Source organism: Mobula hypostoma, chromosome 9, assembly GCF_963921235.1.
Source record: "Mobula hypostoma chromosome 9, sMobHyp1.1, whole genome shotgun sequence".
Classification (NCBI taxonomy): domain Eukaryota; kingdom Metazoa; phylum Chordata; class Chondrichthyes; order Myliobatiformes; family Myliobatidae; genus Mobula; species Mobula hypostoma.
The window spans coordinates 50866190-50891958 of NC_086105.1; the positions used below are offsets into that span (position 1 = coordinate 50866190).

Genomic DNA, 25769 nt, shown 5'->3' on the forward strand with positions numbered 1-25769 from the left:
CACACCCTGTCATTGTTCCTTGCATGGGCAGGGGAAAAACTAATGACAGAAGCACACATTTTTTGTCTGCCATGATGTTTAGCAGCGTTGGGCCTGTACTCACAGCAATTTAGAGGATTGCAGGGGGATCTCATTGATACCTACCAAATGTTGAAAGGACTAGATAGAGTGGATGTGGAGAGGATGTTTCCTATGATGGGGGTATCCAGAACTAGAAGGCACAGCCTCAAAATTGAGGGGCAATCTTTTAGAACGGAGGAAAGGAGGAATTTTTTTAGCCAGAGAGTAGTAAATCTGTGGAATGCTCTGCCACAGACTGCTGTGGAGACCAAGTCCATGTATATACTTAAGGCAGAAGTTGATCGTTTCCTAATTAGTCAGGGCATCAAAGGATATGGCGAGAAGGCAGGCATATGGGTTTGAACTGGAATTAGCCATGATGGGCTGCCAGAGCAGGTTTCATGGGTTGAATGGCCTAATTCTGCTCCTATGTTTTATGGTCCTATGATTCAAAGTTAAAGTCAAAATACACTATCAAAGTATTCTTGTCATAAACAACCTCGAGATTCATCTTCTTGCAAGCAGTCATGAAACAAAGAAACCCTCACCACAAAGGCAGTCAATCACCCAATGTGTGAATAAAAAGAACAAATTGTGCAAAGAATGAAAGCGTGAACAAATAATACACAGATCATTAACCGCAGAGTCACTGAAATTGAGTCCACGGCCACGGATCCAGTTTAGCACTGGGGCGAGTGGCAGTGCCCATGACTGCAGGCCACAGCTGCAGAGTCAGTTCAGTGCTGAGGCAAGTAAAGCCTCAAGGAGTAGCAAGCCGAGAACCGGTTTGTCCTTCACCCTTGGCCTCAACACTTTAATCTTTTAAATCTGGCTCAGAACTTAAATTGGCTGAACATCTGTTTGTTTTTCCACTGTCAGGCCCAGACCCCGCTGCTTCAATACAATCTGAAATTTCAATCCAGCCCACGGTCCACTCCAGCCACTAAAGGCCACCTTCAATCTTGAGAGTCCAGTACGCTGGATCCTTGAGGTAACTGCAAAAACACCAGGTTGTATAGATGCTTCAAAAGCACAACTCCCAAAGGGAAAGTACAGGCTATGGATTGCAGTGATTGTGGACCAGAAACAGCATCTCTAGTCAGTCATTTTGCTTTCTGCCCGCAAAACTCATCAGTACCATCTTGGCCCATCAGTCCCAGGTCAATAACTTTCCATCAGCTTGGATTCTGACTGACCATAAAGCAGGGGTTCCCAAAATTTTATGCCATGGACCCCCACCATTAACTGAAGGGTCCATGGGCCCCAAGTTAGGGACTCCCGTCTAAAAGAGATTTTTAAGTGATTAGCTTTGTCATATGTGCCTCAAAACATACAGTGAAATGTGTCAATTTGATCAAATCAGCTGGAAGCAGCTCACAAATGTCACCACACTTCCAGCACCAACAGATCACAACCTAACCCGCATGCCTCTAGAATGTATGAGGAAATTGGACAACCTGGAGAAACCCCCAAAGTCACAGGGAGAACGTTAAAGCTCCTTAAAGACAGTGGTGGGAATCGAACCCCAACTGGAGATCGCTGGCAATGTAAGCGATTGTGCCAATCACTACTCTACCATGCCACCCCTGTTGAGAATTCCATAATTATGCTTCTTTTTTTTTGAATTTCCATTTTCATCATCTGCAGTTCTCCTGCCCTCAGATAATCCAAGAGTGGGATTTGAAGATGGTATCTTTCAGTCCAAGTGTGGGGATCTCAACTTGCTCCATAGCCATCACTGGTTCCTCCCCACCTTCAGAACCTTCTCCAGCCTCCCCCACGATCTCTGCAGTCCTCCAATCTGGCCTGTTGGTCTTGCTTCATTTCCACACGGTTCCAGCAAGGCGAACTCCAGAGTTTCCCAGCCCCTCAGCATCACTGCCGACTTTTCAATTTGTTCATGCTGCAGTAAACCTGTCCCAACAGCTCATACAGATGTGTGTGTAGCCGGAAAATATTCCTGCTGGATCTCTTGGAATGGAGACTCAAAGTAAATTGCAAAAGATTGTTGTATTCAGCCAGAGTACTTTAAAAAAAACACGTACAAACATCAGGCAGCCATTAATAAGTCCAAAAAGGACTTCAGAAGACACGCCTTTGCCAAGGGGCTATTGGAGTGTGGAAATGGCTGTCCAAATGAATAATCAAATTGCTCTGAAAGGAAAGCTAGTTGACATGATAGTGATGCACTGATTAAACTATGGAGCCGGTAGACCAAATCCCAACAGGATGTGAATGACATGAAGACAGAAGCTCCAGTTTATCATTTGGAATAAACTAGTCATTAGTACTCATGACCACATAAATTAGATTAAGATTAGCTTTATTTGACACATGTATTTTGAAATGTACGTCGTTTTCGTGAAATTAAATCAGCAAGAATTGAGCAGAGCAGCCCACACGTCGCCTCGTTTCCGGTGCCAATGTAGCACGTCCACAACTCAGGAACCCTGACCCCGAGGGAAACCTGAGCACCCGGAGGAAACCCATGCAGTCACGAGGAGACCATGCGAATTCCTTACAGACAGTGGAGGGAATCGAGCCCCAGTTTAGCAGCTTGCACTGTAAAGCAATGCACTGAATGCTATGCTGTTGTGCCATGCCTTACTGGATGTTTATTCAAATAACATCCTTCCGGAGAGGAAAAAAACTGCCGTCCTTACGCTATCTTGCTCGTATACGACTCCAGGCCTAACAACGTGGTCAGGTGCCTAATGCCCTCTGAAATAGCCCGGTAAACCATTTGGTTCAAGAACCACCAGGGACTGTAGACAATAGCAGTGATGAACAGGTCCCAAGAAATGATTAATGGGGAATAGTGAAGAAACAGAAAGATAAGAGTGCATGGAAGCTCATGGAGCATCAAGACTAGCAAACCCTGCTGGACAGAATGGCCTGCACTACACTTGTAACTTCCATTACCAACTTTTCATCTCTTCCCTTAAAAAAAAAGTTAAAAGGTGTTGTACAAGGAGTTAACTAGAGGGATTTCAGGAACTCCCCGTGCACACTGATGATCTGTAAGTCCAGACTGTGGACCAGGTTGGAATCAATCTTCTGGCAGGACAGATCTATCATTTTTGCAATAAGGAATGACACTGCAGTCAAATAATGCTACACTCACCCTCACAACTGCCTTCCTTTCGTATCCATTAAACAACACCTGGCATGCTGAGTTAGATTCATTATCACTCAGGGGCAACTCCTGAATAAAAAGCACTCTGCGATGGCCTTAGAACCCACCAGCAAGCAGATAATGTATTTTTTAAGTAACATGCACAAAATGCCAGAAGAATTCAGCAGGTCAGGCAGCATATATGGAAAAGGATAAACAGTTGACGTTTTGGGCCAAAACCCTTCATCAGGACTGGAAAAAATGATGAGAATTTAGAGCGAGGAGGAGGGGGGAGGGGAGGAAGAAGTACATGGTGGTAGGTGACAGGTGAAACTGGGTGGGAGGAGGTGGGAATTTGATTAGTGAAAGAGATAAAGGGCTGGAGGAGGGGGAATCTGATAGGAAAGGGTAAAAGACCATGGAAGAAAGGGATGGGAGGAGGAGCACCAGAAGGAGGTAAGGAGATAAAATGAGGGAGTAAATGAGAATGGGGTACTAGTGAAGGGTGGGGGAGTTCAAATACCAGAAGTTTGAGAAATCGCTGTTCATGCCATTATGTCGGAGGCTACCCAGATGGAATATAAAAGTATTGCTCCTCCACCCTACATGTGGCAGTAGAGGAGGGCATGGACTGGCATGGCGGAATGGTAATGGGAAGTAGAACTGAAATGGGTGGCCACTGGGTGATCCTGTTTTCTGGCAGACAGAGCATAGGGGCTTGGCGAAGTGGTCTCCCAATCTACCACGAGTCCCACCGATATACAGGAGGCTGCACCGGATACAGTAGATGACCCCAACAGACTCACAGATGAACTGTTGCCTCACCTGGAACAACTGTTTGGGTCCCTAAATGGTGGCCTCCTGTATATCGGTTCCTAGCATCTACAGATTTTCTCCTCAAAGGATTTTTAAACAATTCCAAAATCTGACCAGTGCATTATAGTTATTGCCACGAGCAGCCATGTAGGTGGCAAGCATCAGAAGACAATAGGAAAGGTAGGACATTTAGACCATAAGACAAAGGAGCAGAAGTCGGCCGTTTGGCCCATCAAGTCTGCTCCGCCATTTTATCATGAGCTGATCCATTCTCCCATTTAGTCCCACTCCCCTGCCTTCTCACCATAACCTTTGATGCCCTGGCTACTCAGATACCTATCAATCTCTGCCTTAAATACACCCAATGACTCGGCCTCCACCGCTGCCCGTGGCAACAAATTCCATAGATTCACCACCCACTGGCTAAAAAAATTTCTTCGCACTTCTGTTCTGAATGGGTGCCCTTCAATCCTTAAGTCATGCCTCTCGTACTAGACTCCTCCATCATGGGAAACAACTTTGCCACATCCACCCTGTCCATGCCTTTCAACATTCGAAATGTTTCCATGAGGTCTCCCCTCATTCTTCTATACTCCAAGGAATACAGTCCAAGAGCGGACAAACGTTCCTCATATGTTAACCCTCTCATTCCCGGAAGCATTCTAGTGAATCTTCTCTGAACACTCTCCAATGCCAGCACATCCTTTCTTAAACAAGGAGACCAAAACTGTCCACAGTACTCCAAGTGAGGTCTCACCAGCGCCTTATAGAGCCTCAATATCACATCCCTGCTCCTATACTCTATTCCTCTAGAAATTTCTGACAATCCTGCTCACGATCTGTATACCCAGCCACACAAAAGAAACATTCATATGAAAAACCAATCAGGAGTTCCTCCTGACCCCTCAAACCTCTCCCGAAGCCTCTCATGGCTAATTTTATAGCAACTTTAACTCAACATTCCTGCACAGATAAAAAAAACCTTCATTTCTTACCAAGGATTAGACACACCTTAAAAATGCTCAAGCTCTGTTTCAAGCACACTTAATGGATTTCAAAGAACTCATGGACTCTGAGTCAAAGAGTTTGCCTCATTTACTTTAAATGGATGTCCCTTATTATTAAACAGTGACCCCCAATGTTAGATTCTCCCAAGAGGAAACATTCTGGCTACTCGCACCTGTGGATTGGAATTGGTTTTTTTATTGTCACATATCCTGAGATACAGTGAAAAGCTTATCTAGCATACTGTGCACATAGATCATGTCCACAGTGTGTCCAGGCAGTACAGAGTTAAACAGTAACGGAATGCACAATGAAGTGTATCAGCTACAGAGAAGGTGCAGTGCAGGCCGCAGACCATAACCTGCAAGATCATAAAAAGGTTGATTGCGAGGTCAAGAGTCTATCTCTTTGCAATAGGGAACTATTTAATAGTCTTATAACAGCAGGATAAAAGCTAATCTTGAGCCTGATAAACACCTCTTTGAAGCTTTTGTATCTTCTGCCTGATGGGAGAGGGGAAAAGAGTGAACCTATATGTTTCAATTGCCCTCTCCCTTTTCTAAAGTTTAATGGATACAGTCCATCCTGTCCGATCTTACCTCACCAGACCACTCACCCCGTCTGTCCACTGTCCATCATCTAGCAAAACTTCTGACTTGTTTCCAACACATTTACGGCCTTAACGAGTCCAACGCTGTTCATGGCCCCCTAATACTGGGGCTCACCAGTATACTGTGCACACGACAGAATTGCAGACAATATCTTTAGTCGCATTATTGCGCCAGTTGGAAAGGATTGTGGGATGGGATAATGCCATGTTCCCGTGTGGGAATGCTACTGGAACAGACACGAGATGTGCACGCACGCACTCGTTAATTGTAACAACAGAACTGTAACTTCTGCCTCAGTAGTCTTTGCCTCAGATTTTTCTTCCAAAGGGCACACACACACACACAAACATTGATGTAAAAATCGTTCAGCCTCCTGTGAAGAAGCCATATCCTGTGAATTGCAGCCTACACAACAAGGCCCTCCCACGGCAACAAAGGATTACAGCCAATGCACGACGATGGCTTGTGTCACTTCTACACTTTGATGTTTGCATTATTAATTAGGGCCGCCAAAGTGCAAACTAAGAACCTCTACCCTATCACGGAAAAGGATTACAATCTGGGCCAACAGCCATTTAAATATTAATCAGCTGACCCCCCCCCCCCAACACTTGTCCTGCCATCAGGGGCAAGCTAAGGAACAGTGAGCTTGTCTCTGATCCCAGTTGCACTCTCCCCTCCCACCCACAGCCCCCACCCAACACATGGGTCTCTAACTTCCAGGTTGTGGTGGCAAATAACAAGAACCAGAAGGGCCCGGTCTGTGAGATCAGACTACGCATAGCGCTTACCTTTAAAGGACCCCGAGAACAGGTAAATCCAGGTGAACGCCGGCACGAAGAGAGCAGTGAGCGTGGCTGCGAGGAACTTCCTGCGCCCTCTGCAGATTCCCAGCATCCTGGGGGGGGGTGGGGGGGCAAATGTTGGTGTGGGGCTGCTGGGCTGATCCTAGGTGGGCAACATCACGTCCTCAGCTGTATGCATGTTAGTGCCTGTAACAGAAAAGAGAGAGGGTCACTAGGTAACCGGGCCCCATTGTGCTTTCTCCCTCTCTCTCATGCACACGTGTGGCAAATGAGGCAGAGAGGGCACAATTTATCAAGATACGAATTACCACCATACAAAATATATTCATGCAGCACAAAAATAGGCCCTTCTGCCAACAAGTCCATGCCAATCAGGATACCCATTCTGAGCCACACACATGACCCTCTGTGTGGGGGAAAAAAAATGGCCCTTCAGGTTCCTATAAAATCCTTCCCCTCTCACCTTAAACCTCTAGTTGCTGATTCCCTAACTCTAAAACAAACAGTGCATTCACCCTGTTTCCACCCCTCCTAATCTTGTGCACCTCTAAAGGATCACCTCTCAAAACTGATGTTTCCAATAGAAACGTTGCGCAGTGACCCCTGTATAGAAAGAAGCAGAGTTTCAAATATAATGGATATTTGAAAGAGGAGACCAGCTGTAAACCTATATTGTGGGTCAGAACACAAAAAGAGCCTTTCACACACTGATGACGGGTCTTGGTCTCAAACATCAACTGTTTATTTCCCTCCACAGATGTTGCCTGGCCTGCTGAGTTCCTCCAGCATTTTGTATGTTGCTCCAGATTTCCAGCATCAGCAGTCTCTTGCACACTGGTTCCATTTTATTCTCTACCACATTCCCCGTAATCTTCCCTCAGAATCTGCCACCCCCCCGCCCCCCCGCATTTGGGGTCATTTATAGTGGAAAATTAACCTATCAGCCTGCATGCCTTCAGGATGTGGGAGGAGCCCACAGCACCAGCGGGGAAACCCATGTAATCATGGAGACGATGTTGTAAACCGCCCACAGACAGTGCAGAGGGCAGGATCGAACTTGGCTCGCTGAAGTTGTGAGTGCGTAACTGTACTGCGTTGCTGCCTTTGCAGGTGTTATTTGCAAGTGCTCATGCGCTGGTGGGGCTGCAAGTGGTAGTGCGGTAGTGTCGTGGTTAGCACAATGCTTTACGGTAGCAGCAGCCCGGGCTCAATTCCCACCGCTGCCTGTAAGGAGTTTGTATATTTTCCCCGCGACCGCATAGGTGCTCCAGTTTCCTCCCACAGTGCAAAGACTAGAAGGTTAATTGGTCATTGTAAATTGTCCTGTGATTAGGCTGGGTTTAAATCGGGGAATTGCTGGGCGGCGCGGCTCAAAGCTGGGAGGGCCTATTCCACACTGTAGCTCAATAAATATATAAATAATTAAACTCGCAAGAATTCAGAAAGCTGCAGTTTTGACACATGGGGAAAAGGAAAGGTTATATTCATCAATTTAGTCATGACACAGCACTTGCATAGAAAAGAATATTGCAATTCATTTTCGGAAAAGCTAAAAATATTTTTTTTTGTCCAACACAAACACGTTTTCACTTTAAAAGCTCCCATTGGAATTAAGGCACATCCCAGAGTCAGGTGTTCACACTGCAGGTGCCCACACTGAGGGGGTACTGAAGCTTGGTACTGACTCCACAAAGGCCTTGCGAGGAAGGCCCACAAGCCTAGGGTCCCACCACCACTCGACTTCGCAGGGCCAAATCCTAACAAAGAACGCACGCTTTACGGGTATTTCTAAAAGGTCGTAACCCAAGAGGCATTGACTCATTGCAAGAGAATTCCGTGGTAGGAAACTGGCTGTCCGTGTCACCCTGTCTTTTATTATCTGCAGCCAGTAAAGATCTGATCAAGCTTAATGTAAAAGTCAGTCAGGGTAATAGAACATAGAACATTACAGCACAGTACAGGCCCTTCAGCCCTTAATGCTGCACTGGCCTTTTAATCAATCTAACCCTTCCTTCTTACATAACCCTCCAGTTTTCTACCATCCAGGTGCCTATCCAAGAAGCTTCTTAACTGCCCCTTTTATATCTGCCTCTACCACACCCCTGACAGGGTGTTCCATTCACCCATCAATCTCTGTGTAAATAACTTAGCTTTGACATTGTGCCATTTCTCCCCATACTTTCCTCCAATCACCTTAAAATTATACTCTCGTGTATTAGCTGTTTCTGCCCTGGGAAAAGTCTCTGGCTATCCACTCGATCTATGCCTCCTTATCATCCTGCACACCTCTATTAAGTCACCACTCATCCTTCTAACGAAAAAAGCCCTCGCTCACTCACATACAGCACTTTGAGGAAAGGAATTGTATTTGTCTACCACAATACAGGTGAATGTGCTTTGTAATTTATTCTAAAGAGATGTTATCTGATACATTTGGACAATTAGCTAAGGAATGTACAAAAGGAGAGCGCACTTAGTACCGGAGGGCAGGGAAAATTTACTGAACAGTTTGCTGGAATGACATGCTGGTCACATGAGCATTAACTTCATCTCTAGTCTATATGGAGGAGTTTAGAAGAAAATTCTTAAAAATCATTTAACACCGTCGATGTGGGGAGCATCCCGAACTAGGGATCATACCCTCAGAACAAGGGTTAGAAGTGAAGCAACCGAAAATTTCTTCACACAGAGCATATTGAATTTTTGAACACAATGAGTAGTACATTTACATAGAGCACTTCTACAGGAAAACAACATTCATCATTAAAGACCCTCCTCTCTCTACCTCCACCTCCACCCCCACCCCCACACACCATCCAGGCCATATCCTCTTCCTGCTAAAACCATCGGGCAGAAGACACAGAATTCTTAGTTCCATACCACCAGGTTTGAGATCCGATATTGCCCGACAAACATCAGGCTCCAGAACGAGCATCAATAACTTCACTCACCACTTCTCCAAACTGATTCTATGGCTTACAGACTGAGTACCACACAGTCAAAGGAATTCTATGAAATGGTGCATGAGCCAGGCGAGTCATATGACCTTGATGTCCAGAGAGAACTTGAGGGACCTTATGTCCAAATCCTGCTCCTGTTCCTCATGTTTATTGCCTTTAATCTATTCCAGCCTCAAGAGGAGACTCTTTCAACACCTTCTCTAAACCAGCCCACTATACATCTACAAAGCTGGTTTATACAAATACTGGAAGAAAAGTTACTCTGGGATCCCAAAATCCTCCCATCCACCACCAAATTTCTGAATGGTCCATCAAAACTAACTCACTATTCTTCATTTGCACTAATTTATTAACTATTATAACTTAAAACAATGTTTTTTTTATTGTCTTGCACTATACTGTGTCGCAAAATAACAAATTTCATGACATATGTCAGGAACAATAAACTTGATTCTGATCACCAACAGTGCCATCTCTTGTCTTGCCCACAATAAAACTCAATTTGATACAAAAATATAGTCTGCTTATTGGGTTTTGTAGTCAGGACTGAAATTAACTAATCAATCTTATAACGTACACTATATGCTGGATGAACTCAGCAGGTGAGGCAGCAGCTAGGGAAAAGAATAAAGTTTGGACGTTACAGGCTGAGGCCCTTCCTTTGGTGCCCATCTTTGGTAGGCCTTGACACCCAGTGTTCAGTTCCACTCACAGCTCCTCAGTAAATGAAGGAGTCCACCATGCCAGCACACAGCAAGACCTGGATGTCATTCAGTCATGGAATGATAAATGGCAGATGGCATTGGAACTAGTTCCCTTCATTCAAAGGCCCATAATCCTTTTCAAAGCAAGGTGTCAGAAATACAAGCAGTGTTCCAGGTTTGCACAGATACAGACAGAGCAAACTTTTTACACTTCAGTCCTTCATATAGAAAGACAAATATTAGGCAAACATTGTCTTTCCATATCTGACCACGTTTTTTTTAAAATACTGTTGCCAGCTCAAGAGCAAGCACGCATATCTGTCGTACTTGAGTTTACTGGCACACAACGGAGAACCTTATGCTTCCCCAAGCTGAAATCCATCTCACAGAGTTTCACATGAGCGTTTCACACTTCAGCGATTGCCTTTGCAATTTTAGACTCCCACCTACACCACTTACAATTGACAGCAAACTGTGTGTCCTTGGAAATCCTGGAGAAATGGCCTTGAATTTGTGAATACAATGAGTAATTCAATCTAGCATTTCTTTACATAGAACATCAAGAACCATCTGGAAGTTCATATAAACTACGTGCACATACTGTACACACACATAAATCGATCCCTCTGCGGTTTTAGAGATTGCCTCAGTGAAAGTAGTTCACTTTGGTACACGTACCTACTCTTAAAGTCTTAAGTAATCCCTCAGGAGGGCTTCCAATATGCATCTGCAGATGATGAATTGCCTGATGTCGGAACCACAAACTCTGGGAGCAGATAGTGGGGCTGGGAAGGTTGCAAGCTGGTATGTCCCCTCCACGGTAGACATTACGCCTCTGGTGAATGGACCCATGATTGATAGTACTATCCTAAACACAAAGCTAGAAACAGGCCATTCTGTGCCAACCATTTACTATTTTATTCCCCCTACATTCCCATCATTTCTCACCAGATTCTACCACTCACCTGCATGCCAGGAGCAACCCCCAGTGACCACTGAAGCGACCAGCCTGCATGCCGTTGAGGTGTGGGAGGAGAGTAGAGGTTCCAAAAGGAGTGCACGCAAACTCCACAGACACAGCATGCAAGGTCAAGATCGAACCGGGATGGCTGGACTCGTGAAGGAACAGCTCGACAAACCTCTCCGCTGGATCGCTCCTCTTGCATTCCAACAGGCTCGTGCAAGGTCAGTGCGCAGCAACGTGCGTCAGCTGCCTGGAGCCACTTCACAGAACCCAAACAAACAGAACCTTTATTCATGTTCTTATCTGCACGATATGCCTCCTTTTACACATTGCTTGTTTATCAGTCTTGGTTTGTTCATGTACAGCCTTTTATAAAATTCTATTGTATTGCCTTTCTCATATAAATGCCTGAATGAAAATGAATCTCAAGGTAGTGTATGGCAATATGGATGCATGTTGATAATAACTTTACTTTGAGCTTTGTCCAGACACAAGCACAGCTTGTTAACTCAAAGGGATAGGTTCTACGAAGTGACTAATGGACACAGGAGTAGAAAGATAGTGAGAATGAAAATGGGAATTCTACACTGGAAAAAGCTAGGCTTCCTTTTCGATTTAAATTAAGATGCAGAACCATTTTGCTCTATTTGCACGTGGTGGCTCAGACTGCTCAGGATGGGCCCCTGCAGTCAAGGGAACCTGTCGGGCACAGTCGCTTCCTTCACTGCATCACAGCTTGGTGCGAGAGATTGCAGAGCTGTGGACTCAGCCCAATCCATCGTGGAAACCAGCCTCCTCCTTCATCGACTGTTCCCGCTGTCTCAGTCAAGCAGCCAGCATAATCAAAGATCTCATCCACCCCAGTCATTCTCTCTTCTCGGGAATATACAAATGCTTGAGAACACGTATCACCAGACTCAAGGACGATTCTACCCCGCTGTTATATGCACCTTTTATACAATGAGGATGAACTCATGATCACTCTGTTTACCATGGCGTGGTCCTTACAGCTCATCTGTCTACCTACAAGTGTATCATCTCTGTAACCAGCACTACATTCAGTGGCCACTTCATTAGATACCTCCTGTACCTACTAAAGTGGCCACTGAATGTATGTTCATGACCTTCCGCTGCTGTAGAAGAGTTCACTTCAGAGTTCGACATGCTGTGCATTCAGAGATGCTCTTCTGCATACCACTGTGGATATCCACATGGATATTTGTGCTACTGTCGCCTTCCTGTCCACTTGAACCAGTCTGGCTATTCTCTTCCAGCCTTCCTTATTAACAAAGTGTTTTCCCCCACAGAATTGCCACTCACTGGATGTTTTTATTTTGTTTTTCGCGACATCCTATGTAAACTCTAGAGACTGTGTGTGAAAATCCCAGGATATTCAAACAAACCCGTCTGGCACCAAAGTTCAAAGTAAATTATATAATCCAAATACATGTCACCATATACAATCTTGAGATTCAACAATCATTCCATGGTCAAGGTCTCTTAGATCATATTTTTTCCCCATTCTGATGTTTGACCTGAACAACTGAACCTTTTGAGCATGTCTGTATGTGTTTATGCATTGAGTTGCTGCCACATGATTGACTGATCAGATATTTGCATCAACAATTAGGTGTATAGGTGGACCTAATAAAATGCCACTGAATAAATATCATAATTGGATGCACGTCAGCGGTGGCAGAGTTTACGGGCCACTACTTCCTGTAAGGCGAAACCCAACATCATAAATATCTGTGAGGGTTCAGTCCCTAATGAGCTCAACACCTTTTAGGCACGTTTTGAAAGGGAGAATAAAACAATACCCCGTGCAAATCCCTGCAGCATCTGGTAGCCTGTTATATCTGCCTCAAAGGCCTACATCAGATCATCAGAAGATGAACCCTCACAAGGCATTAGACCCCAATGGTATATCACACACAAAATACTAGAGGAACTCAGCAGGCCAGGCAGCATCCATGGAAAAGAAGTACAGTCGACATTTCGGGCCGAAGTCCTGTCGAACAGCAGAATCTCAGATAGCGACGAGGAGGGAAGATGGATCTGCTGGTTGAGAAGCAACATCAACCTTGCACTCAATATCAGTGAGACCAAGGAATGGATTGTGGACTTCAGGAAGGGGAAGTTGGGAGGAGACACATCAGCCCTCATTGGGAGGAAAGACTGAGCAGCTTCAAGTTCCTTGGTGTCAACATCTCAGTGGATCTATCCTGGGCCCTTCACAATGGCGCAATCATGATGAAAGCATGCCAGGGGCTAAACTTCATTAAGAGTTTTTGGGAACTTTGGTATGTCACCAAAAACTAGCAATTTTTTTAAAAAATCAGACATGCCATTGAGACCTTTTTCCACTGGTAGTATCACTGAATGTTACTGAAGCACCAATGCACAGGATCGGTAAAAGCTACAGAGAGATGTAGACACAGCCAGCTCCATCATGAGCATGAGCCTCCACACCATCGAGAACATCTGCAAAAGGCAGCGCCTCAGGGAGGCAGCATCCATCCCCAAGGAGCCTCACCATCCAGGACGTGCCCTCTTCTCATTTCTACCCATCAGGGAGGAGGTACAATAGCCCGAAGATGCTCACACAATGCTTTCGGAACACTTTCTGAATAGTCCATGAACCGATGAGCACCACCTCACTTATTTGCTCTTTTTGCACTAGTTATCTCTCTTACTGTAACCCTACAGTATCTTAATGTATCACACTGTATTGCTACTGCAAGCAACAAATTTCCCGATTCAACTACCTTGTTGGCACATTTAAATTTATCAGACTGAGAGAGTGAGTCCCTGTTAAGGCGTATTATGTGCAAGGTGTTCAATGGACTGCTCTGTTCTCTCAGCTGCTTGCAAAGGCCCTGAAGAGGTGAGGCTCTCCTCTGTCAATACTCCTTCCCCCATCACCGTCACTAAAATGATCGCCCGTAGATTTCCCTTCCTTCACTGCAGGTTCTGCAGTCCTGGTCACATGCAAATGGGAAGTAGTGCATCCAATGTCATCACATTGAAGCTGGCAAAGAGCAGTTGATGGTGTAGGTCGAAGATTAGATTAGATTCTGAGGACACTCAATTCTCGTTTATTGTCATTTAGAAATGCATGCATTAAGAAATGATACAAGGTTCCTCCAGTATGATGTCACAGAAACACAGGACAGACCAAGACTAAAACTGACAAAAACCACATAATTATAACACATAGTTACAACAGTGCAAAGCAATACCATAATTTGATTAAGAGCAGACCATGGGCACAGTAAAAAAAAAGTCTCAAAGTTCCGATAGCCCGTCATCTCACGCAGGCGGTAGAGGGGAGAAACTCTCCCTGCCATGAACCTCCAGCGCCGCAAACTTGCCGATGCAGCACCCTGGAAGCACCCGACCACAGCTGACTCTGAGTCCGTCCGAAAACTTCAAGCCTCCGACCAGCCCTCCAACACCGAGCACCATCTCTGCCGAGCGCTTCGACCCCGGCCGCCGAGCAACAAGCAAAGCCGAGGACTTGGGGCCTTCCCCTCCGGAGATTCTGGATCACACAGTAACAGCGGCAGTGAAATGGGCATTTCAGAAGTTTCACCAGATGTTCCTCTGTGCTCTCACGTCTGCCTCCATCAAATCAGGATTGTGCATGGCACCCTACTTGACAGATAACAGATATTCATCACCAGAGTGGCCACTGCGCGCAGCGTCGCGCTGCCATCTTCTAGAAGACAGTTAAAAGTCAAAAATACTAGAAGTTCTCAGCAGAGTGGGCTACATCCATTAGACCGCAAGACATAGGGGCAGAGTTAGGCCATTTGGCCCATCAATTCTGATCCACTACTTGGTCATGACTGATCTATTTTCCCACTCAACCCCAATCTATTCCAGATGCTACCCTCCGGGAAGCAGTACAGCAGCATAAAAGCCAGGACCAACAGCTTCTTTCACCAGGCCATCAGATTGATTAACTTGCACTGATTTCAGTGTCCTCTATATTACATTGACTGTTTTATTTATTATACATTATTATAAATTACTATGATTGCACATGGCACATTTAGATGGAGATGTCACAAAGATTTTTACTCCTCATGCATGTGAAAAAAGAAATAAAGTCAATTCAATTCTCCTGCCTTCACATAATCTTTGACACCCTTACTAATCAAAAACCTTTCAATTTCCACTTTAAATATAACCAATGATATGGCTTCCACAATTCAGTTGCAATGAATTCCACAGATTCATCAAGAAATTCCTCCTCATCTGTGTTCTAAAGGGACATCCTTCAATTCTGAGGCTGTGGTCTCTGTACACTCATACATCCATGCGATAGAACCCCGTTAACATTTTACGTCAATGCACTTTCATCAGGCATCATCAAATTGAAACCAACTCTTGTACTTTTCTCCACAGGCAGAATTTCCAGCATCCAGTTTTTATCATTTCAATTTTATCATTTGACTGCGAAATTCAATGCCCGTTGCTCAGGAGGGACATGATAGCAACCTTAACACTGAATATAATTATAAAATGAAGTTTTCATCCAGAGTGGATGCATTGTTCAGGACTAGATGTCCAAGATAAATGTGCAAAGAAGCTTCATATCTTTAATTGTTCCTAGACTACCCGCTAGGCCCAGCAAGTTAAAGGTTAACAAAGACTCTCACCTCAGTAAGCTTTGTCTGCGATTAGCTGGACTCTGAAAACTCACACTCGTTCCTCAATCACACTTTCTTTACTTGTGCACAATGAGAACAACCTGGTTTCTATCATCAAACTGTTCTGAAGCTTGCAAAAAAAGATGGTACTGATACACAAAATATTGACTAGCAGTTACGGACTTTGACCAATTGGTAAACTATGTTCAAATTCCTTCTTTGCAAGATCATTCATCATTCACCATACAGGTGTTAAAAGTCAATAGAAACTACAAGTTAACAACCGATGCTATTTAAACCACAAACAAGAGAAAATCTGTAGATGCTGGAAATCTAAGCAACACACACATAATGCTGGAGGAACTCAGCAGGCCAGGCAGCATCAATGGAAAAATGCAGAGTTGGCATTTCAGGCCAAAACACTTCGGCACCAATGCTATTTTTAAGTTAAGTAATTGTCCCTTAGTTGCTGTGGCTTGCCTTCTTTGATTACATCCTTATCTTGTCTCCATATGCAAAATGGCTCCAGTCCCCGGCTGTGCAAAGGGAAGCTTTGTCTTCAAATCCCTTTCTCGTCTCGGCTGTTTAACCTTTGCCTTATTGCAACTCAGCTTCCATGGCCACACAAATCCACACTAAATGCAAAAGGCAGCACAGCTTTTTTTTAAAAAAAATAAACAATCTCCAAGCTCCTTCAAAAGGGACAGGAAAATGTCCTAAGCAACAACTTCTTGCAAAAAATTCTCTTACTAGCTCTTCCTTCAGTTAGTCCTGATGAAGGGTCTCGGCCTGAAACGTCGACTGTAGCTCTTCCTAGAGATGCTGCCTGGCCTGCTGCGTTCACCAGCAACTTTGATGTGTGTTGCTTGAATTTCCAGCATCTGCAGAATTGTTTGCGTGCAAATATTAGCAGTTGGATTCCGAGTCACTTCACAAAAAATGTCTGCATTTTAACAAGGGGACAACCATTGAGAGAGAAGGGCAGAGTTTACGCAGAATGGTACGAGAAGCAAAAAGCTTTCAGTAAGCGGCTGTTCTGGGGGCAAAAACACCTTGTTAATGAGAGGGGTGAGAGGGAAATGGCCAGACTGGTTCAAGATGACAGGAAGGCAATAGTAACTCAAATAATGCAGAACAGTATCTCTGAATGCACAACACATAGGAAACTTAAGTGGATGGGCTACAGCAGAGGACTACACAGGGTTCCACCCTTGTAGCCATTGTATTAGGTTTGCTCCTGTGCCTAATAAAGTAGCCACTGATGTTACACAAAAGCTAATAAGGTTTGAGGTTAAATGCATAGATAAACAATGTGTTGTGTGCGTTGTCCTTTTGCACGCCTTGTGGCACATCGGGCGGCATTTTGCCATTTTAGTAGCATTTAACTTTTTTTTAAAAACAAGGTCAACTTGCTAGCTCAACCTAGCACGGATGGAAAGCGTGCAAGGAGCTGGCCAGATTCGAATTCTGAACCATTCACCCCAAAGTCTGGTGCTGATGCCAGCCAGCAAAATAAACAAATAGTAGCATATACCTACAATGTAAAAAGCATTACAGGTGTCCCCCGCTTTTCAAATGTTCGCTTTACGAAACCTCACTGTTACGAAAGACCTACATTAGTTACCTGTTTTCGCTAACAGAAGGTGTTTTCTCTGTTACGAAAAAAGGCAGCGCGCGCCCCGAGCAGCCACTCTCCCCCGGTTTCGGAATGGCATTCTAGCAGGCATTGCTTAAACACGTGCCTGTGAGCAGCCATCTGCAAGATGAGTTCTAAGTTATCGGAAAAGCCTGAAAGAGCTCGTAAGGGTGTTATACTTAGTGTAAAACTAGACATAATTAAGCATTTCGATCGTGGTGAATGAAGTAAAGACAAAGTGAGTTTGGTTTGTGGAAGTGATGAAGATGATGTTGAAGAGGTTTTGGCATCCCATGACCAAGAACTGATAGATGAAGAGCTGATGCAATTGGAAGAGAAAAGGATAACAATCGAAACCAAATGCAGTAGCGAACGGACCAAAAGTGAAGTCCTCCAGGAACTGAACGTGAGGCAACTGCGTGAGATTTTCGCTGCAATGATAAAGTACGCCTTTAATTTTGAAAGGGTACGTCAGTTCAGGGCAAATTTGCAAGATGGTTTGACTGCTTACAAAGAACTGTATGATCTAAAAATTCGTGAGACTAAGCGGTCAATTAAGCCTTCCACATCAGCCACAGCAGATGACGAACCTCGACCTTCGACATCGAGGCAGGCAGACATAGAAGGTGACCTGCCTGCCCTGATGGAAACAGATGACGAGATGACACCCTCAGTGTCCCACCACCCCAACCCCCAGACCACGGACAGATACTGATTCGCGGAGAACGCACCCAGTAAGTCTTTAAGGAAAAAGCCAAAATAAACAAGCTAATTAATTTGGTGCTGCCCAGCACATAAATGTCGGCCCAGATCAGAGGCGATTGCTGATTGCGTCGCCTCTGATCTGGGCCGACATTTACGTGCCGGGCGGCACCTAATTAACTAGCTTGTTTGTTGCGGCTTTTTTCTTAAAGATGTGCTGGGTGCCTCCCGGCTACCGCTGTACTCCTGCGTTCTTCGCGGATCAGTATTGATTGGCGGCCCAGAGGGTGGGGGCCACTGCACCACCCCAACCTCCGACAACTCAACCTAACACACCATCAGTGTGTTCTGCGCTGTCTTCCTGATTCCGGTAAATGTACATACATTATTTCTACTTTATATAGGCTGTGTATTTTTATGCGTTATTTGGTATGATTTGGCAGCTTAGTAGCTTAAAGGTTACTGGAGAGCGCTTGCGCCGTGTTTCTGCCAAGAGTGCTTGCGTGAGATTTTCGCTATGGAGAACAGTGCAGGCAATGATTGTGGAAAAGTATTTCTACTTTATATAGGCTGTGTATTCATCATATCATTCCTGCTCACAAATTTTTCCCATATAAATTAATGATAATTGTTTCTTCACTTTACGACATTCCGGCTTTATGAATTGTTTCATAGGAGTGCTCTACCTTTGGACGGCGGGGGAAACCTGCATTAAAAAGTGGTTTAAAGTGTCTACATGTAGGCATGGCAATGCAGATAGAGAGTGGCCAGGGACCAACTAGAATGGTTGATCAGATTAACTGTCTGGGGAAGAAAAGTTTGAAGTAGTGTGAAGCTTTAGCTTTAATAGCCCTATATTGCTTTCCAGGTTGTTGGGTGGAGTCCGCAACGAATTTTCCTGGCCATATACAATTCTTTTAGGATGGTAATATTCTCATTTTTTTAAAAATCCTTTTTAAAGGAAATTCATCCCTTTCTAAAGTAAGCTTTTCTTTAATTCCACCCCCTCAAATTTCAATTTATTTAAATCTTACATCCATCCCACAATGAAAGAGGGAGTAAAAATCTTTGTGTTATGACTCCCTTGCAATGTACAGACATGTGAAGTTGTAAGTCTAATGGCTTGTAGCAAGAACCTGTCCCGTAGCTTGTTGGTCCTGCTTTTAATGTTGTGGTACCATTTTCCATACAGAAGCAGCTGAAAGAGTTTATGGTTGGGGTGACTGGTGTCTCTAATGATCTTTCAGGCCTTCTTTATACACCTCCTGCTGTAAGTGTCCTCACTGGAGGGAAGTTTACATCCACAGATGCGCTGGGCTGTCCATACCACTCTCTGCAGTGCCCATCCAGCAAGGTTGGTGCAGTTCCCATACCAGGCAGTGATACTGCCAGTCAGGATGCTGTCAATGGTGCCCCTGTAGAAGGACTTGAGAATTTGGGGGCTCATGCAAACTTGTACAGTCGCCTGAAGTGGAAGAGATGCTGTTGTGCATTTTTTTTGCCACACAGCTGGTGTATCACTGCCCTTTTCTCATTGTTACCATCAGGTAGGAGGGTACAGAAGCCTGAAGGCACACACACAGCGATTCAGGAACAGCTTCTTCCTCTCTGCCATCCGATTCCTAAATGAACATTGAAGCTTTGGACACTACCTCACTTTTTTTTAAATATACAGCGTTTCTGTTTTTGCACTTTTTTAAATCTATTCAATATATGCAATTGATTTACTTGTTTATTTATTATGTTGTATTTTGTTCATTATTATTTTTCTCTCTGTTAGATTATGTATTGCATTTCCTGTTACATGCTGGTGATAATAAACCCGATTCTGATTCTGTACAGTTGAGGTGAGATCTTCAGTGATGTGTATACTGAGGAACTTGAAACTACTCACCCTCTCAATTGCAGACCCATTGATGTTGATCGGGGCGAACCCGTCTCCATTCCTCCTGTAACCACGACCCTAAATGTTTTTAAATGTCACATAATGTGCAGTCTAGTGCACCCAGGAGAGTTGCTTCCTCAGACCCAGTGACCAGGTTCAGTTCTGACCTCTGGTGCTGACTGCGTGGAGTTTCCACAAGCCCCCATTGCGGGAGCGTGGGTGGCTCCCGGGTGCTCTGCCTTTCTCCCATGCCCCAAAGACATGCAGGCCAGCGGCTTAATCGGCCATTAGTTGCAGACAGGTGGCAGAAGCTGGGCGGTGGAATTGGTTTATTATTGTCATGTGTACAGAGACCCACCAAAAATTTTGCCTTGCACATTGTTCATACAGATCAAATCATTACATCGTGCTTTGGAACAAGGTAAAACAACAACAGAGTGCAGAATAAAGAGTAACAGCTACAGTGGAAGTGCAGTACAGGTAGACAACAAGGTGCAAAATCATAACAAGCTAGACTGTGAGATCAAAAATCAATTTTATCGTACTAGTGAACTATTTAATAGTCTTATAACAGAAGGATAGAAGTTTCTCCTTGAGCTTTCAGGCTTTTGTATTTGCTGTCTGATGGGAGAGGGGAGAAGCGAAAATGACCAGGTTATGTTGGCTGCTTTACCAAGGCAGCGAGAAGTATACACAGATTCCTTGGAGGGCGGTGCTGAGGTGTATGAACAACCCTCTGCAGTCGATGTGAGTGAGGGCTAAATAAAATAGGAGTTAGCATAAATAGGTGACTGATGGTTGGTGCAGAATTAGTGGTTCAGTTTCCATGCCTGGCAGCTTTGACAACAGGTGACCCTTGCAACAGGGCATCACCGGCTGCCAGAGCCATTCTATGAGGGCAGCTGGCCACTGTGGGAGGATCCAGGCCCGTGAGATGGAGGTGAACTTAACCAATGAGTGCTTGATGTCTCTGGGACTATATTCGATGGAGTTCAGAAGGATGAGGGGCAATCTCATTGACATCTATTGAATATTGAAAGGCCTCCATAGAGTGGATGGCCCTTCCAACTCTTCGAGCCACATTGCTCAGCAGTCCCCCAATTTAACCTAGCCAAATCACGGGACAATTTACAATGACCAATTAACCTAGCAACCTGTACATCTTTGGACTGTGGGAGGAACCCAGAGCACCCGGAGGAAACACACACATTCACGGGAAGATCGTGCCAAACCCTTACAGCAATGGTGGGTGTTGAACGCAGGGCACCTGTACTGTAATGGGTTGTACTAACCACTACACTACCATGCTGCCCCAAGCAGTGGGATCTAGGACCAGAGGGCAAAGCCTTGGAATAAAGAGACATCCCTTTAGAACAGAGATGAGGAGGAATTTCCTTAGTTAGAGGGTGGTGAATCTGTGTAATTTACTGCTACAGATTGCTGTGGAGGCCAAGTCATTGGACGTACTAAAGGCAGACATTGACAGGTTCTTAATCTAAGGAATTATGAGTTATGGGGAAAGGCTGGAGAACAGAATTTAAAAGAAAGCCAGGACAGAATGATGGATCAGACTTGATGGGCTGAATGGCATGACCGTGTTCCTATAACCTTAATGTCTTATGGATTTTATCACCCAGCGGAGATTAGTGAGTAGATACATTCTTTCAATAGTCTAGCCAATATCACCAATTCCAAATTATGAACCAACTTTAAGTTCCACGGTTGCTGCTGTGGGATTTGAACTTGTCTCTCCAGCTTGTTCACCTTGGTTTCTGGGTAACTGGAATAGAAACATAGAAACAAACTCAACGTGTCGAGCTGCATCAGCGGGAGGAAAGGAACTGTTGATGTTTCGGTCAAAAACTTGCAATGGGAGCGCATGATGCTCCAGTTCCAACATCTGCAGGCTCTCTTACCCCAAAAGAAATCCATGTCACCACAAAACAAAGGAGGGTTACAGTGCTTCTATTTCATCCCTCCCCATAAGAGGGGAGTGGGGTAGCTTGAAGGGGCTGTCACTCAGAGTTAGAGTCATCGGGGGGGGGGGAGCAAACAAGTACAGAAGCTGCAATTCTGAAATAAAATCAAAGCTGTTGAAAATGCCTAACAGATCAGTTAGTGTCTGTGGAGAGAGGAACCGTCAGCCTTTCAGGTCTGGGACCCTTCTTCAATCACTCTCTCACTTTCCCCAAAGTGGCCAATAGCTCGAGGACAGGCTTGGACAATGAGATGCGTCACACTGAATAACAGGAAAGGGAATCACATCCCAGTGGGATTCTAACTGACCGTCAATCGCCGTGGACAATGTGACAGATTAACAGCAGGGAGGGGAATTTCAGCAATTCTACCTTTGCGACCCGAGATTAATATGACAAAGACATATCCATGCTTACCTCTACAATGAGAACAACTCCCATTGGCCCCCAGTCCAATAGCAATAACTACTCTCTTACCACGTTGCTTTAATTATATTATTACATTTACTACTTTCTCAAAAGAAATAATAATTCTGCCTCCATCTCCAGCCCATCACACTCCAATAACCAGTGGTATTTCTACCTCCCTCCATCTCTTTCTCTCAACACAATAAGTAGCCATAACTTCTCTCCAGTCAGATTTCCCAAAAGTCCACAAGCCAATGAACCAATTTTGGTCTGCTTTTGAACTTTTTAAAAAATATATTCTTATTATAACTTATAGTACACATTGCACTGTTCTGCATCTACAAAACAACGAATTTCATAGCATGTTCTAATTTGAGAAGATCGGTCCCATATTCCAGCTAACACCCTCAAAACAGTTTAGCCAAACCTTCAAGTGAACTTTGCTCGGCCTCTGAAACAGAATGGGTCACTTTTTGGGATCAGCAGTAGGGCAGATATAATGCCCCATACCCACTACCATCTACTCTCCAGTCCCATGTAGAACAGCCACTAGACTGTGGCAATAAATACTTGCAGAAGTGCAGTTCAGTACCAGTCAGTATTTTCAAGAGACAGACAACTGAAAAATAAATTTAACCATGAGGGAGTTGTTAATTTTATTCCACTAGTAGAAGTGATAGTCTGCGCAACAGCAGAAAAACAAACCCAGGGGCATCTTCTCTTGGTATTGTTCCCTTCATGTACAATTTAAAAGTATTAAATTATTCACTTGTCAGTTACACTGCGCTACATAATTTTTTGGAAGAATTATAAGATTGTATTACCTGGGCAGGATTTCAAATGTGATCCAAACAATTATTGCTTGGTACATACCCTTTGGCACAAGGGCAAGACTAAAGCTTATTGAAGAGAGCATATAATCTCCTGTAACAATTTTATTAAGAGATAGTCTCTTCAGATTCAAGCTTAGTACAGAGCTTTGAATAGATTTTCAGTCAGAGCTCCTTGTTTTGGAATGCTGGTGGCAGGACTCCAGATCCAAGGGAGAGGCTCTGGTATCAACCAGAGAACAGCACTATCGTTTGTGTTCCTGAGTGGATTTTAACATAGAATAGTACAGCACAGTACAGGCCCTTCAGCCCACAATGTTGTGCCGGCCCTTAAACCCTGCATCCCATATAACCCCCCCCCACCTTAGATTCCTCCATATACCTGTCTAGTAGTCTCTTAAACTTCACTAGTGTATCTGCCTCCACCACTGACTCAGGCAGTGCATTCCACGCACCAACCACTCTCTGAGTAAAAAACCTTCCTCTAATATCCCCCTTGAACTTCCCACCCCTTATCTTAAAGCCATGTCCTCTTGTATTGAGCAGTGATGCCCTGGGGAAGAGGCGCAGGCTATCCACTCTATCTATTCCTCTTATTATCTTGTACACCCCCTATCATGTCTCCTCTCATCCTCCTTCTCTCCAAAGAGTAAAGCCCTAGCTCCCTAATCTCTGATCATAATCCGTAACCTCTAAACCAGGCAGCATCCTGGTAAATCTCAAACACGAGGAAATCTGCAGATGCTGGAATTTCAAGCAACACACATAAAAGTTGCTGGTGAACGCAGCAGGCCAGGCAGCATCTCTAGGAAGAGGTACAGTCGACGTTTCGGGCTGAAACCCTTCGTCAGGACTAACTGAAAGAAGAGCTAGTAAGAGATTTGAAAGAGCCCACCCCCTCCCACTTTGAAATCTCTTACTAGCGCTTCTTTCAGTTAGTCCTGACGAAGGGTCTCCGCCCGAAACGTCGACTGTACCTCTTCCTATAGATGCTGCCTGGCCTGCTGTGTTCACCAGCAACTTTTGTGTGTATTCCTAGTAAATCTCCTCTGTACCCTTTCCAATGCTTCCACATCCTTCCTATAGCAAAGCAACCAGAACTGGACATAATACTCCAGGTCTGGCCTAACTGGAGTTTTATAGAGCTGCATCATTACCTCGCGACTCTTAAACTCTATCCCTCGACTTATGAAAGCTAACACCCCATAAGCTTTCTTAATTATCCTATCTACCTGTGAGGCAACTTTCAGGGATCTGTAGACATGTACCCCCAGATCCCTCTGCTCCTCCACACTACCAAGTATCCTGCCATTTACTTTGTACTCTGCCTTGGAGTTTGTCCTTCCAAAGTGTACCACCTCACACTTCTCTGGGTTGAACTCCATCTGCCACTTCTCAGCCCACTTCTGCATCCTATCAATGTCTCTCTGCAATCTTCAACAATCCTCTACACTATCCACACCACCAACAACCTTTGTGTCGTCGGCAAAGATTTTGTGCACTGCTGTTAATTTTCATTGAGAAAGTGATGAGCTTGCTCACTATCGTCCTAAGCTTCGCTAACCAAAAGATCTCTCCCCCATTTGAGGAGCTAGGCTCATCATAATGACAGTGTGGCTCACCCAGTTAAATCTGTCCATGCGTTTCTCTGAGATAGATAAATATGTTTTTTAAATATTTTTTCAGGATTTGGGCACCGCTGACAGGAACAGCATTTGATGCTCATCATTAAATCGCCCCTTGAACGGAGTGGTTTTCGAGGCTATTTTGCGTTGGATTCAACCACTGCTGTGAATGTGGAGTCATGTGCATGCCATACCGGACGGACTTCTTTCCCTGATGGACAATAATAAACCAGATGTTATCAGAGGAAAGTGCTGGTTTTTATGGACATCATCTCTCAAAGTAGATTAATAATCTTTTTTTATTGAGAGATGCAGCACAGTAACAGGACCTTCCAGACCACACATCCGTACTGCACAGTTACACCACATGATCAATTAACTGGCATGATTTAAAGGTTCTAACATTTAACTGATTCATTCTTTGGGGCACTCCTCTGTTTTCGTAGATGTTTGCGAAGAAAAAGAATTACAGGATGTATATTGCATACATTTCTCTGACGTTAAATGTACCTATTGAAGCCTATTATTGAGTGTTGGATGCTGCAGCCTGATTTACACACAACGAATTCCTAATACATGCAAATAAAACAGCAAATAAAGTTGATCCTTTTACTGATCTACGCTGATCTATGATTTCAACTCCTCATGTATGTGAAGGATGTAAGGAATAAAGTCAATTCAATTTAGTCAGCCCAGGAATGAGAGCCCTTTGAAGAAAGATCTTTGAAGAGCTAAATTTCCCTTTGCACAGCAGGGGACTGGAGCCGTTTGGCAGACAGGACAAGATAAGGATGTAGCAGAAGAATGCAAGGCACACACACCAACTGGGAGACAATTACTTTAATGTATCATTGATTCTCAGCTTGTACATCTATTGTGATTGGTGATTGTTCATGCAAGTAAGGAAGTTGAACATAAACATTTTAGCAAGTGCTCACTATCCATCACTGCTAGTCAATTCTGTAGAAAAATATCATTCCTCTGTTCAAAGTTCAGAACAGTTTGGTT

At 44.3% G+C, this 25769-nt stretch overlaps 1 protein-coding gene across 2 annotated transcripts in view; it reads right to left on the minus strand.

Moving 5' to 3' along the window:
* Positions 1 to 25769, minus strand: part of large1 (LARGE xylosyl- and glucuronyltransferase 1) — a 432654-nt gene that overhangs the window by 297406 nt on the left and 109479 nt on the right. For both annotated transcript variants that reach the window (XM_063058278.1, XM_063058279.1), the window contains exon 2: positions 6399 to 6599. In XM_063058278.1, coding sequence (XP_062914348.1) covers positions 6399 to 6504 — 106 coding nt within the window. In that variant the 5' untranslated portion in view covers positions 6505 to 6599. The remainder of the gene's footprint in view (positions 1 to 6398; positions 6600 to 25769) is intronic.